The following is an 11942-nucleotide window of genomic DNA, read 5'->3' as shown; positions in this document are numbered from 1 at the left end:
CTTATGTAGTAATTACTGACCAAGTCTGAAGCTGGATTTGAATTCGTATATAGAATTCATGGAGTTTCCTTCTTGATGACAACGTAGCTTTCTTTGAGCGTGGATGTCATCAATGATTCATCTGACCCGGAGAGAAACAATGTAGTTGGTGTTCGTCATAGTCGCGATAACAGGGTCTTACGTCTCAGGAGCCAGAATTAACCCCGGATTTGGTCCTGAAACAAGTACATACCGTATTGTACCACAACCAAATTACCAACAACCCCCAGACATCTCCGGGTTCTCCGCCTCAATGGTTCTGGATCTAGAAGACCTTCCCCGGACGCCCTAGAAGCCAGAGAAGCTTCAAGGCGGCCCCTGAAACAGTAGGCCTGCAACATCCGAACCTCCTTCCTTCTCGAAGGCTGGAAGCCTCATTCTTATCCACAAACGCGCTAGTCGAGTAGGTCCGCCTCACTTCAGGATCCACCCCCTTGATCTTGGGGCGATTCATCCGGGCGGGCGTTTTTAGGCGCCCATGAATACGACTGTAAAAGTGGGAGTGTAGAGTGCAGAGTCAGACACTTCCGCACGTCATTCAAACACGAATGCAGACGAGGTCGAGCTGTTGCAGACATTGAATGACGCTTCCTGTCTTCTACCTGAAAGTCTTCGCTCGTTAGTGCTGAGTAGACATACGGAGCGAGGGTGATAGGCGAAAGGAGCGATAGATCGAATGGATCGAGTGTGAGAACCCCTTCTTGACGCGTCAGACAACTTGTTTGCGCTAACAGTACAGTAGTATTGACTCCTTGAGTATTCGGCTTTTGATGGATATCTTGTCTACAGCCCGATCCGGTATCTTGTCTTGTGCCCTATGTTTCATCAGACCGCTTTATGATTGGAGAAGGTATATACCTCCTTTGCACCATCGCCCGACTCTTTTTTTCAATGTGAGACTCTCAGGGGATAATCATACACGTCACCGATGGCCGATGAGCTATCGACGTCAACTGTCATGGAGACTCATTCCGCATGCCCCGAGTCCATGTTTGACAGGTCGTCGACCAGTTCAGCACTGTAGCATCTTTCGCTTGGATGGACACCTGTATTTTCGATTTATCCAATCGATAAATAGCCGATCGAGCGGGATGTGCCTCCACTTGAGCACTGCTCTTGTTGGGTTTGTCTGTGTAGATTGCTCGGCATACTGTAAATACTGCAGTACACCTTGCTGTTTTGATTCGCGGCGATCAGGGTGTTTTATTGGCTCCTATCAGTGGCAAATGAACATGTCATCAAGCGTAGTATTCGGTACCTCATGGACTCGGGTTTTCTTTGGTTCTCCACCTGGACTGGGCCAAAAGATCGTCAGGGCAGTGAGGCGTTCTGGATGAAGGGATCAACCCTCCTTTGCGCTAGAAGCAGGGTCGGTCGCCCTTCCGAGGCTTCGCCAGAGCATGGAGAGTCTATTTTTCCAAGAAGAACGACTGTCCTTCAGTGAGTTTACCGTCTGTCATGGTCAGTCTCGAAGAAGTTGCTCTGTGTGATCTTGTTGACATAGCATGAAAATGGGGAAATCTCCAAACTTATATCCTATGGCATGTATGGCTGGTTCATGTCCAAATGACTTTCCGGAGCTGAAAGAGCAACAACGTGTCCTGCATCTTGATCTCGGTCGCCAATAATGACTAGTGGAAGATTTATGGCTGGCGGGATTCCTTTTACCCCGGAGCCACAGCAACTTCAGTGGTAACTCTCTTCCCCATATGTTGATCCAGATTACAGGCTCGAATCCCCGGCATTTACCCCAGCATGGAAGGAGGCCTGGGGCAGGACTCCACAACGGAAATTCCTTCCCACTTCCCCGGACACTCTCCGGAGTACAGGACTAGCTTTTGAAGACGCCCTCGCGCTGATTTCGGTCTGATCAAGTGAGCTACTAGCCTTACGATCCTCGTGTTGTGTATGCTTATCCTCCCAATTGGTCGATCTGAAAGGGATAGTTTGTTCGATCCGACCGGGCGATTTATCCGTGTCGCTCAAGAGTCAAACAGAAAAGGGTAGCTCATAGCTACGGGGCGTCTACATGGAGTCGCATCCCCGGGGTTTCTTTCGGGATGGAAATTATATCTGTTCTAGTTTCCCCAGACTCTCCTTCCCTTCCTTACCTTGTTCATTCCCTCTTGTCAATTGATTTCCATCCTCTTTTCAACAGCTCCATCATTCGTAACAACAAGCAACTTGCTCATCACATCGACCTCTGATCTCATTCCAGATCACACCCACATGACCTCACTGGACGAAAGCTACCGAAACTTACCTGACACAAATCTCACTCGTCGCTAACGCCGAGAGTCACTCACTTCCAACTCAGCTCGTTCATTCGCTAGCATCGGGACCTGGCCCTTGCTCTCTTCTTCACACACACCGTGTCACCGCACATCATCCAGTATCCAACGACTTTCAAACACATCTCGCCTCATTTCTGACCGCCTCTTTTGGTCAGCACTTGGCAAGCACTCTCGCCTTCATGTGAGTACGGCAGAGCTTCTCCCTGTTTTTGCTCATGATGATCTTCTTTACATCATCTTCTCTTGCCACATGCGGCAACATCCGAGAGCTCCCTTCTGACTTTCGGGCGGGTTCCAAAAAAAGCTCTTGTGATTATCTATCACACAACCCCAACCTAGAGCTTTGACTGACACATGAGATTAAGCAATCGAACTGCCCCCCAACTTTTGATTTGAAGCGTTGCCCGAAGATCGCGCACTCGCTCGTGGACCGACACCAGCATCCGGCGCCAATCTTACACACGATACACTTGCAAGTGTGCGCTTCATAAAACGTGCCGAGGCTGTGAACCCGCTGTACCACCCCGATCTCTCGCCCACCACTCTCTCTACCTACCCATACAAAATGTCTACCCAGTCATCCTCCATCGTTCCTCCCACCACGGGAAACTCCTTCACGGCCTTCTCACAGAACATTTCTCGCAATACGACAAGCTCGTTCCAGCCCTCCGCGTCTTGGCGCCCCAGCACCACTCTGAAGATCTCCACCCATCTCGTTGACGGAATGCCTCCTGCGCCGCCACCATCGCCAGTCAGCTTTGCTATCGACAGCAATAGTGGCCAATTCATAGACCAGTGGGACGAAATCCATCGTCTGAGTCTCGAGGGATAAGCCCGAACACTGGACAAGAATGACCCGAATGCCGGTGTGACATGATCACTCGAATGAGGTTCATGAATGTCGATATTCATGGCTCTTCAACCATCACCTTTGAAGCTCGAGCGACTGCGTGCTTGGACTCGTACATTGTCTTGTCTCTCTGGACAATAGTTACTTCCTTTGTCTTTTTCTTTTTTTTTGTGGCCAGTCTCATTCGGTTCTGACTAAGTTTTTTGCATGGCCACTGGGACAAGACTAGACCTTGAACTTGCCTTGGTCTTTCTCTCGGCGTCTGTGTTTCCAAAAGGCCTTCGCAACTGCCATTGGAAGGCATATCTGGTGCACGATTTCCAAATTCAATTAGGCAGGAAGGGCAGGCGTTTCTGTACGATTTTCTCACTTCTTCTCGCTTGGAATTTCTGTTGGGGGAAAGATAGGGGTGTTCAATTGCTATTTTTGGTTGTATCTCCAGTTCCATTCCGGTTTATCTTTGAGAAATACCGCTACAGCCGTACTTGGTCCAGGTTCTTGAATGAAGGATCGGGCAGGGTTGCGGGGAGATAAACTAGACGGCGTTTGTCTGCGTTTTTACACAGTCAATATAGATTTTTCTTTTTTTTTTTTGATTTGGGAGATGTTACTGATCGTGTAATATGCTGGTGGGAAGGAGTAGGAAGATCAGTGGAACGATCAGTACGAAAATCAGTAGACCATAAATACCACTATATAGTACAAACTACAAACACGCTCGATACCTAGACACGCTCCATCCTTGAAATTCTCAGACCAGCACGCCACTAAACGAACCATCAATTCAAACTTGATATAGCCGAAGAGAGCGTATATCTGTCAGCCTGTCGTCCCCGGCCCATATACTCTAATAAGGCACACCTGTAAAGGTAGATACGCTACGTACTCTTATTAATAACAATTACGAGATTATCGATATACCGGAATAATAATAATTTGCATCGCTGATCAATTCCCCTCTTCACTCAACTCCCTTCACTCAAGAGTATAAAGAGAACAAGTGGGACTATTTAGAGATCATAGATGCAAATGATCTCGTGTCCCTCCATGTATGAGCCTAGCCTCGAGCTGTCAATCACATAGCTAGGCGATGCCAGCGGGAGCTGATCTCTGACGGTTTCTTAAGGGAGATGGGATGCCCTCTCCTGGGTTTGTGCGGTAGCTGCGTGGCTGTGTGGCTGTGTGGCTTGAGAAAGAATGACAGATGGTGAGCGACCCTGGGTAAGCTAGTATCGAAGCCGGTGTTTGACTTTGTCCTGGAGTGGATCGGTTGAATTTCGCCAATCGAGTGATAACCCACTCAAAGATGAAGTCTACATCGATGTTGGGGCTTTTTTCTAAGACGCAGAGAGATAGAGACTGAGATGAAGTTGTATTCAGGAAAAGGGTCTTGGTCGGTGGGTACTTTGATTTTGAGGTCAGCTTTTTGGGTCTATGTACATTCATGTGTCCTGGTCACAGTCTGTCATGGGACTTGATATCCCCGGGGTGATGAGGAGTACGTAGGAGAGTAGGAGAAAAGCCACTGCTCGTGAGCCGTGATCATAGACAGGGAACATACCGTGAGAGTGGAGGTGGAAACCCTCGATGAACAAAGGATGGACCCCAGGGGAAGACACACGCTCCTGGGCATGAAAGCCGGGATGAGAGCCAGCATGCTTGAGAACAAACCCCCATACATGATGAACAAGTGAAGTTGGCGAGGCAAGCGTCGGATGGCAAGCCCGCACGGTAATCTTCAGCTCCCCTAACCTCACTCGAGGTCTCCAATGGCTATTGTGTGCCAACTGGTGGTGGACGACCCGCGGAAGATTTTTGTTTCATGAAGGGACAGCAGGTCATGAGACCATACACGTGATACGGCCATCTTAAGTCCGTTGCATCCACAGCCGAAGGTCGGTTTGGGGGAGCAAGGGTTCAGACTAGATAAGCCGAAAATCGAAGCGAATAAGCACACTCTCGTTTCTTGATTGAGCCTTCGCCAGACCCGGAACACTTGACACCATGGCTGACATTCTTCCCATCGGATGAGCTCGCGCATTTTCCGGTCCACTGAATGGAGATAATGCTAACTCTGGGCTGTTTTACATGAGTTGTGGGTCAATGGGGAGAACCTCCTCCGCGTCTGATTGTGCGGAGCCTTGTTGCGATGAAATCTGTGTTTGAGCCTCTTGGTTCTGCGGCTGCTGTTGTTGCTGTTGCTGCTGCTGCTGCTGCTGCTGCTGCTGCTGCTGCTGCTGCTGCTGCTGCTGTTGGACAATATCTCGCATCATCTGCTCCAAAGCCGAAATAGCTGCCTGGTCTCCCTTATGTGCGCGTTCATTTAATGCATGAATCTCCGCCAGTTGGGCTTCAGTCCTGGCCCACGCGCCTAACCTCTCTGCGACAGTCACATTGCGCTTGGTGCTAAAAGTTGTCCGAACAGTGTCGGTCTCCCCTCTGGCGGTCTTGATATTCTGCAGACGCGCAAGGAAAGTCGCCTGATGGGATGGTTGAATGCCGCGACGGGGCACGTTTAGGGATGCCGACGATGCATGGACATCGGTCGTGGACGTTGAAGAAGCTGTGTTGGACGTTGAGCCTCCTTGTTGGGTATCGCTTGCCCCGCCAGAGTTACTGCTCGAGGTGATGTTGGCCTTGTGGCCGAGGATCTTCACGCTGTTAGCGGCAAGGAGCTCAAAGGACGGACCCTGCAGGAGCGACGGCAAGGATTGAGGGCTCGGGTTATTCGAGTCGGTATATGCATCTGGGTGCGCAAAGATGAGTTCTGTTCCGATTTGATCTGCCCATGTACAGCTGAAGAGTTGGTTGCAGTATGAGACGATTGGGTTGCGCGTGTGCAGCCCCAGGATCTGGATTCGTTCACTGGCTAGCGCTTCTGGCTCGGTGGATTCGGGTACGGGATAGGATTCATTGGGGTCGGAAGGATCTGTGGGATCGCCACCTGGCTCGACGGATGCCAGTGTACCTTCCTCTGGATTGTTGGTGGTGGTCGCTGTATCTGTGGCGTCTTGTTGCTGGCGTCGCCGCGGTGGGCGGATAGGACCGTGAACCGAGGAGAGGTCCAGGTTTAGGTAAAAGGACTACGCGAGAGATGTTAGTCCTGTGTATGTGTGTGTGTGTGACAAAGGCTAGTTTTCACTGCAGTAATCTACCTCAGTTTCTGTCTCATGATATTCATACTCCCATTCCTCGCCAACTGAGTCAATCGGTTGATCCATCTTGATGCAATGCTCGTGTTGGGTTTACATATTTTCCTGCGGCGCGATCGCGATATGGATACTTTGAGTACAGTGCGATAAGATAAGGTCACTGATAACAAAGTGCGACACGGGGCAGATCAGGGCGGTGATTCTGGCGGTGAGACGGCTCGAATAGCAGGCAGTCGCGATACGGAGTCTCGGTCTCGTGATGTCAGATTGTATACAGTTGGTACCTAGAGGGGCAGCTCAGTTCGACGATACTAGTCGATCAATTGCCCGGCGGGAATCACGCCATCCCACTGTCCTCACGGAATCTACAAGTTTGAAATTAGATGGGGCATCATCCACGCGCTTGCTGACAAGTACGGTCTGGAGGCTGATTATGTGGATAGCTCACTTTTGCGTTCGCTGTCCCCAACGAGACTTTGGGGGAGCCTGTCACGCCCAAGCCTATGCAGATACTTCAGATCACGGATCGCTACCTTCCTAAACATTGGATGGATTTTGGGTGCATATAGACGATAGGGTACTCTCGTGCGACGCCCGATGAGTTATATTGGTGCAACTGGACTTGGAGATCGGTCTCCAAAAGAACCTGCATACTTCTGCATCTCGCCGCAGCAAGCAGACGATTAGGCACCTTCATTACAGTCCAATCAAGCTTTACAGTAGTTCGAATGATTGGCCACTGGACCCTCGAAACGCAGCAGTGTTGTCTTGGTCTCGTAAGTCTATCCAACTCCGGGCGCAATGGCGCGAAGAGAACCAGCCACCTAGAGGTATGTACGACTACGTTGTAGTTGTACATTGTACAAGACTGCAAGTGTAGTAGTGTAAAGTCTGGAACTTTCAGTTGGCACCGGTACTGATTTCGTCGAGTCCTGCGCTTCAGAGTTTAGGCACCCGTGTAAATCGTTGCATTCCACTTCTTGGCTTCTTCGCGGACAGATGGTGATCGTGCTCTGACCCCTCGCCAGGTGGATGAACTCGGGGATTATTGGTGAGAATGAAGACGATCAAAAGTCAATTGTCTGTATGTTGTGGAAATATCGGCAGTGTATATCAAGTAAGCAGATGTTGATTCTTGTCTAAATAGATGAGGAGAAAAAAGTCTTATCATAGCAAGGTTCTGAGTGTGCTATGAGCTACATGCCGACAGCCAAGACCACGATCTATCGGATCTGGTAGTTTGATTGTTAGCATCGGAGTACTTTCTTGAGAGGCAAGCGGTTGTCAAAGGCCCGGACAGGCGGTGAAAACTCGGGCGATGTGATTGTGCCGACCTTCCGGATGTGCCGAAAGCGGCGGGGGTGGTGGGGCCGAACTGGATCCCTTCATCGACAAACCGGGAGACCAACAAGCACACACAGAGGATTCAACTCCTGGTAGTGAGGAAGCTGGACCTTAAAAATGAAGTCATACTAGACCACGATCCAAAGCTCGAGTCATGCTGCAATTCGCTCTGACGTGGCCGGGGTGCTCTATGATAGAATGTCTCGGTAATCGGAACCGGGATTTCTTCTTTTTCGATACCTGGAGTTCACGCTGCACAAGAAGGGAGCCTAGATCATGCAGGTCTTCCGCGGCTCGTTGGAGGTGAGGTATTGTAGAAATAGGTGCCGAGCTGAACACACGGTCATGCATCGAGAAAGAGGATATTCATTGCTCTCATGTGGAGGGTACTTGGAAATCTCTGGCAGACAGGGGATCCTTCACTCCGTGCTGTAGTAGCGACTGTCAGTATCAAGTACCTCTACTTGGTCTGACGGGTGTCTAGAGAGTCTAGGATGGTCACCCTACTTAGTGACCCTACTGAGGTACCTTACTTACGGTCCTTCCCCTCACCCTGCCAATGTGTCGTAGTTGGAAGGTTTATCGCCGTCTTTCTCTGAATGTACCAGTACCTCCACAGCCCCCCACAGACATGACATCAGAGCGGTCCCCCCATGTACTACTGCACCTCCAACAATCTCAGCCTTACGGGTCAGCTGCCCTCAATCAAAGGCGTCATCTCTCAAGTCCGACCGCCATCTCCCACATCCATCCTATACCATCCGTAGTTCCGTACTACTGCCATCGCCTATTTTTGCGGTTGTCCACACTCCTGTTGACAGATTCTTTCAACCTTCTTTGTGTCACCTCAATTGTTCTCTCCTCTCGCACGAACACCCTCTTACCTGTTCGCTTCTCTCTCCCTCGTGGCTCAGTGCCGCCAGAAACCATGGCCCCGTCCGCAAGCTGGACTGGTAAGTCCAAGTCTCGAGTTCCGACTCTTCCGTTGATCCCGTTCATCCCGTCTGGGCCCTCAATGCGTCCTGACCCTGCAGGAGAGTCATCACAATGATCAATTCCTCAATTCAGGGCTGTCCCCACTTCCCATATTCCACCTCTGCGCCGTTCATGCTTTGGAAAGACAGAAGAAGCAACGGAAGGGCCCCGCCTCTGTTGCGCGATGAGCGCATCCGGCTTGGCTCCCTGCCATGCAGTTCCAATTTTCCGCACGTTCCCGGATGGTCACTCGGACTTGGTCGAGATCGTCCGTCATGCTTGTATAGACCTGCGCTTATGTCTTCATTTGGGGAATATACTTGCATTTGTCATAGTGGACTGGTCTCTGTTGTTGCCCTCTTTTTTGTCACTTCCCAAATCGGGGTTCTTGGGGGTTCTGATAATACTTCTCATTATTTCTTGTTTTTTTGTTTTCTTTCTTTTTTTTCAGGCCTTCCACTGTCTTTCTAAGCTGGTGCCAATATGTACAATCGATGGGCTTTTGGGTCATTGTTTTTCATGAATTTTCTTTTTTTTTCCCTTGCCCATGCCTATTCGCCCGCGAGTCCATCTGCTGGGCTCGGAAGTGTCGGTTCATACGGGCAAGATAAGACCAACTGACTTGTCCGATTCTTGAATATTTTTATAGTACTGTCCTCCCCGCGTTTCTGGCCTCTCGTGGCTGCATTTTTACTCGTGTCGCTCGTTGCCTCTCGTCCAACTCGACAACTCCGAGATTCCTCCTCCGCGGTATGCTCGCCGCTGACCACTAATCCACTCGCTCTTCCTTGCCTTGAAGTCGACGAGAACAACGGTCGTTTGGTGTTGTCTGGTCACATTGAGACGTCCACTCTTGCAATCGCTCACCATTCCGACTTGGCTCCCCCCTCGACGAGCTCAGCGTGGGAAGTCGCTGCTCGTTCGATACAGCAAATGGGGCGAAAGGCGAAGGCGACGATTGCCGCCCTCACGACGTTGGTTCTCTATATCTCAATCAATAGTATCGCGCGAACGGTGAATCCAGACGCTTGGATTTGGTACGAGGAGGACAAGGAAGAGGCGAGTTGGCTGGCGAGCTCAAAGTCGTGGTTCGACCGAAAGGCATGCCGCTGGCTCGGCGTGTGCGGCGCATCGCATTTCTACGTGGCCCAAGGCTTCTATGGCTCGCACGATCCCAGTCGCTGGTCAAATACAACAGATGATCAAGTGGAGCAAAAACCTTGGCTCAATTTCTGGACCGGCGGGGCTGATAAGAACGACCAGGCCGCCTGGAACGCCGACGAGCGGGCGCGACGGGAGATCCCCGAATACGTCTTTGAATATGCCCCGCTTGTGCATCTGTATTCTGGTGAACAGTTCTGGCCAGGCGATATTGCCGAGCACATTTACCACACGACACCGACACTCAACTATACTCCCATCCAGGCTCAATGGGATCACCCCACACTGGAGGATCTGGATCAACTCAATCAGTGGCAGGGTGGTCGCAATGTGTTTTTGACTAGTGACGATGACCCCACTTCCCGCCCGCCGTGGCTTGAGGGTGAGAAGAACATTCCCGAGGAGCCGCAAGATGGCCAAGATGGCGGCGACGACGACAACGAGAACTATCAACACATCCCGGTTTCAAAGGAGAAAATTTGGGATGGTTATGACCACCCCTTCGAAGAAGCTGTTGCGGATCACAGTGACGACGCCGAGTGGGACGATTTGAGGCGATGGACCCCAGCAGGACGAGCGCGCCTCGAACAAGAGCAGCTTGCGCGCGAATCGAGACAGGCGCATCGCCAATTCAAGCAGGAGCTGAGGAAGCGTTATGGGGGACATGCGCCCACTCAAGACCACCTTGGCGAGGACTCCTTCCAAAGCCCTGGCGGCCGCAGCGAAGCGCCCGCCATTCTCCTTGTAATGGACAAAGGAAATGGAGTTGTGGACGCATTCTGGTTCTATTTTTACAGCTTTAACCTGGGCAACACCGTCGTCAATGTTCGCTTTGGAAATCATGTGGGTGACTGGGAGCATTGCTTGGTGCGCTTCCACAATGGTCAGCCAAAAGCTCTGTTCTTCAGCGCGCATACTGCTGGCGAAGCCTTTCGTTACGAGGCTGTCGAGAAGATTGGCAAGAGGGTAAGTATCTCACGTTGGCCCGGTATGGAGTTTACCGAGGGCTGGAATCTCATTGTGCTGACTTCATTTCTTTTTTCCCTCAAAGCCCGTCATCTACTCGGCTAGTGGCAGTCATGCAATGTACGCTCATCCGGGCATCCACGAATACGTTCTGCCTTGGGGCCTCCTCCATGATGTCACCGATCAGGGTCCTCTCTGGGATCCAGTCCTCAATTCCAAGAGCTATACTTATGATGTTGACAACGACAAACTCCGCTCCTCAACCGCCAACCCCGAAGCGCCAACGGAGTGGTTCTACTTCCGAGGCCGCTGGGGTGATAAATTCTACCCACTGGATGATCCCCGGCAATACCGCTTTGCTGGTCAATATCACTGGGTTAACGGACCGACAGGTCCTAGATTCAAGCATCTTGATCGCAACAAGGTATGCCAGGGTCCTGATCGGGCCACCTGTGTGATTCGAGACTTTGCCGATGAGCCGAAGAAAACTCCGAAATGGAAAAGAACTGGAGATGGTGATTGATGCACTATAACAGCTGCCTCGGAGACGATCCCCAGCACACTGGTCCAGACTGACTCTTTGTCTTTTTGGAATCTCGACACACCCCACTTCCCTCTCCATCTTTGATGCTCGCATGCCTTACACTCTCATGTCACTACCCCTTTGCCTTGTTTCCCAAGTATACCCTTGCGATATACCCATTGTTTTCTTTTTACTTCCTCCCATCAACTTGTCCATGAATCATCCTTAAGGCTCCCTGCCACATCCTTATCACGTTATACCCTCAAAAGACATACTTTGGCCTGGCGCCATGATGAAAACGCAACACCCACTTACATATGACCCGCGATCCTTTGCTGATGAACCACAAAGAAAACAACTTTTTGTCTGTGAATGTATTGAAATGACCTTATCTGATCTAGTATATCTTCAACTTGAATATTTTTGTCATCTTTGCGCCGGTATAGTGGTATCTACATATATTTCGAAGACATTTCCCGGGCTTGTTTTCTCTCGTCGGCTAGTTTCCGTTTTATCTCCGAGCGAGAATACAGAAATACTACAGGCATGGCATCATTCTCAAGAAGAGCAAGAACAACTTCGAATATCGATCCTGGTCTAACCCCAACCTCGTCACTCGATGGTGATACACCTACAGC

General features: G+C 50.5%; 3 protein-coding genes across 3 annotated transcripts; 2 read left to right on the top strand and 1 right to left on the bottom strand.

Moving 5' to 3' along the window:
* Positions 1 to 2898: 2898 nt before the first annotated feature.
* On the top strand, positions 2899 to 3165 carry N7539_008058 (uncharacterized protein; the record flags this gene model as incomplete). The annotated part of the gene is made up of 1 exon (XM_056937658.1): positions 2899 to 3165. One exon carries the CDS (start codon positions 2899 to 2901, stop codon positions 3163 to 3165), a length of 267 nt encoding a protein of 88 aa, XP_056786750.1.
* A 2102-nt stretch (positions 3166 to 5267) lies between these two features.
* N7539_008057 (TFIIIC subunit 6 family protein) lies at positions 5268 to 6404 on the bottom strand (the record flags this gene model as incomplete). The annotated part of the gene is made up of 2 exons (XM_056937657.1): positions 5268 to 6266; positions 6339 to 6404. The coding sequence occupies 2 exons, from the start codon at positions 6402 to 6404 to the stop codon at positions 5268 to 5270; spliced, it is 1065 nt and encodes a 354-aa protein (XP_056786749.1).
* Positions 6405 to 8607: 2203 nt separating this feature from the next.
* N7539_008056 (uncharacterized protein) lies at positions 8608 to 11304 on the top strand (the record flags this gene model as incomplete). Its single annotated transcript, XM_056937656.1, has 4 exons — positions 8608 to 8632; positions 9304 to 9628; positions 9656 to 10781; positions 10867 to 11304. 4 exons carry the CDS (start codon positions 8608 to 8610, stop codon positions 11302 to 11304), a joined length of 1914 nt encoding a protein of 637 aa, XP_056786748.1.
* Between the last annotated feature and the right edge of the window lie 638 nt (positions 11305 to 11942).

Source organism: Penicillium diatomitis (genome assembly GCF_028827545.1).
Source record: "Penicillium diatomitis strain IBT 30728 chromosome Unknown utg000012l_segment0_segment0, whole genome shotgun sequence".
In the NCBI taxonomy this organism is placed as follows: domain Eukaryota; kingdom Fungi; phylum Ascomycota; class Eurotiomycetes; order Eurotiales; family Aspergillaceae; genus Penicillium; species Penicillium diatomitis.
The sequence above is the reverse complement of the archived record's forward strand: the minus strand, read 5'-3'. Positions and strand labels throughout refer to the sequence as shown.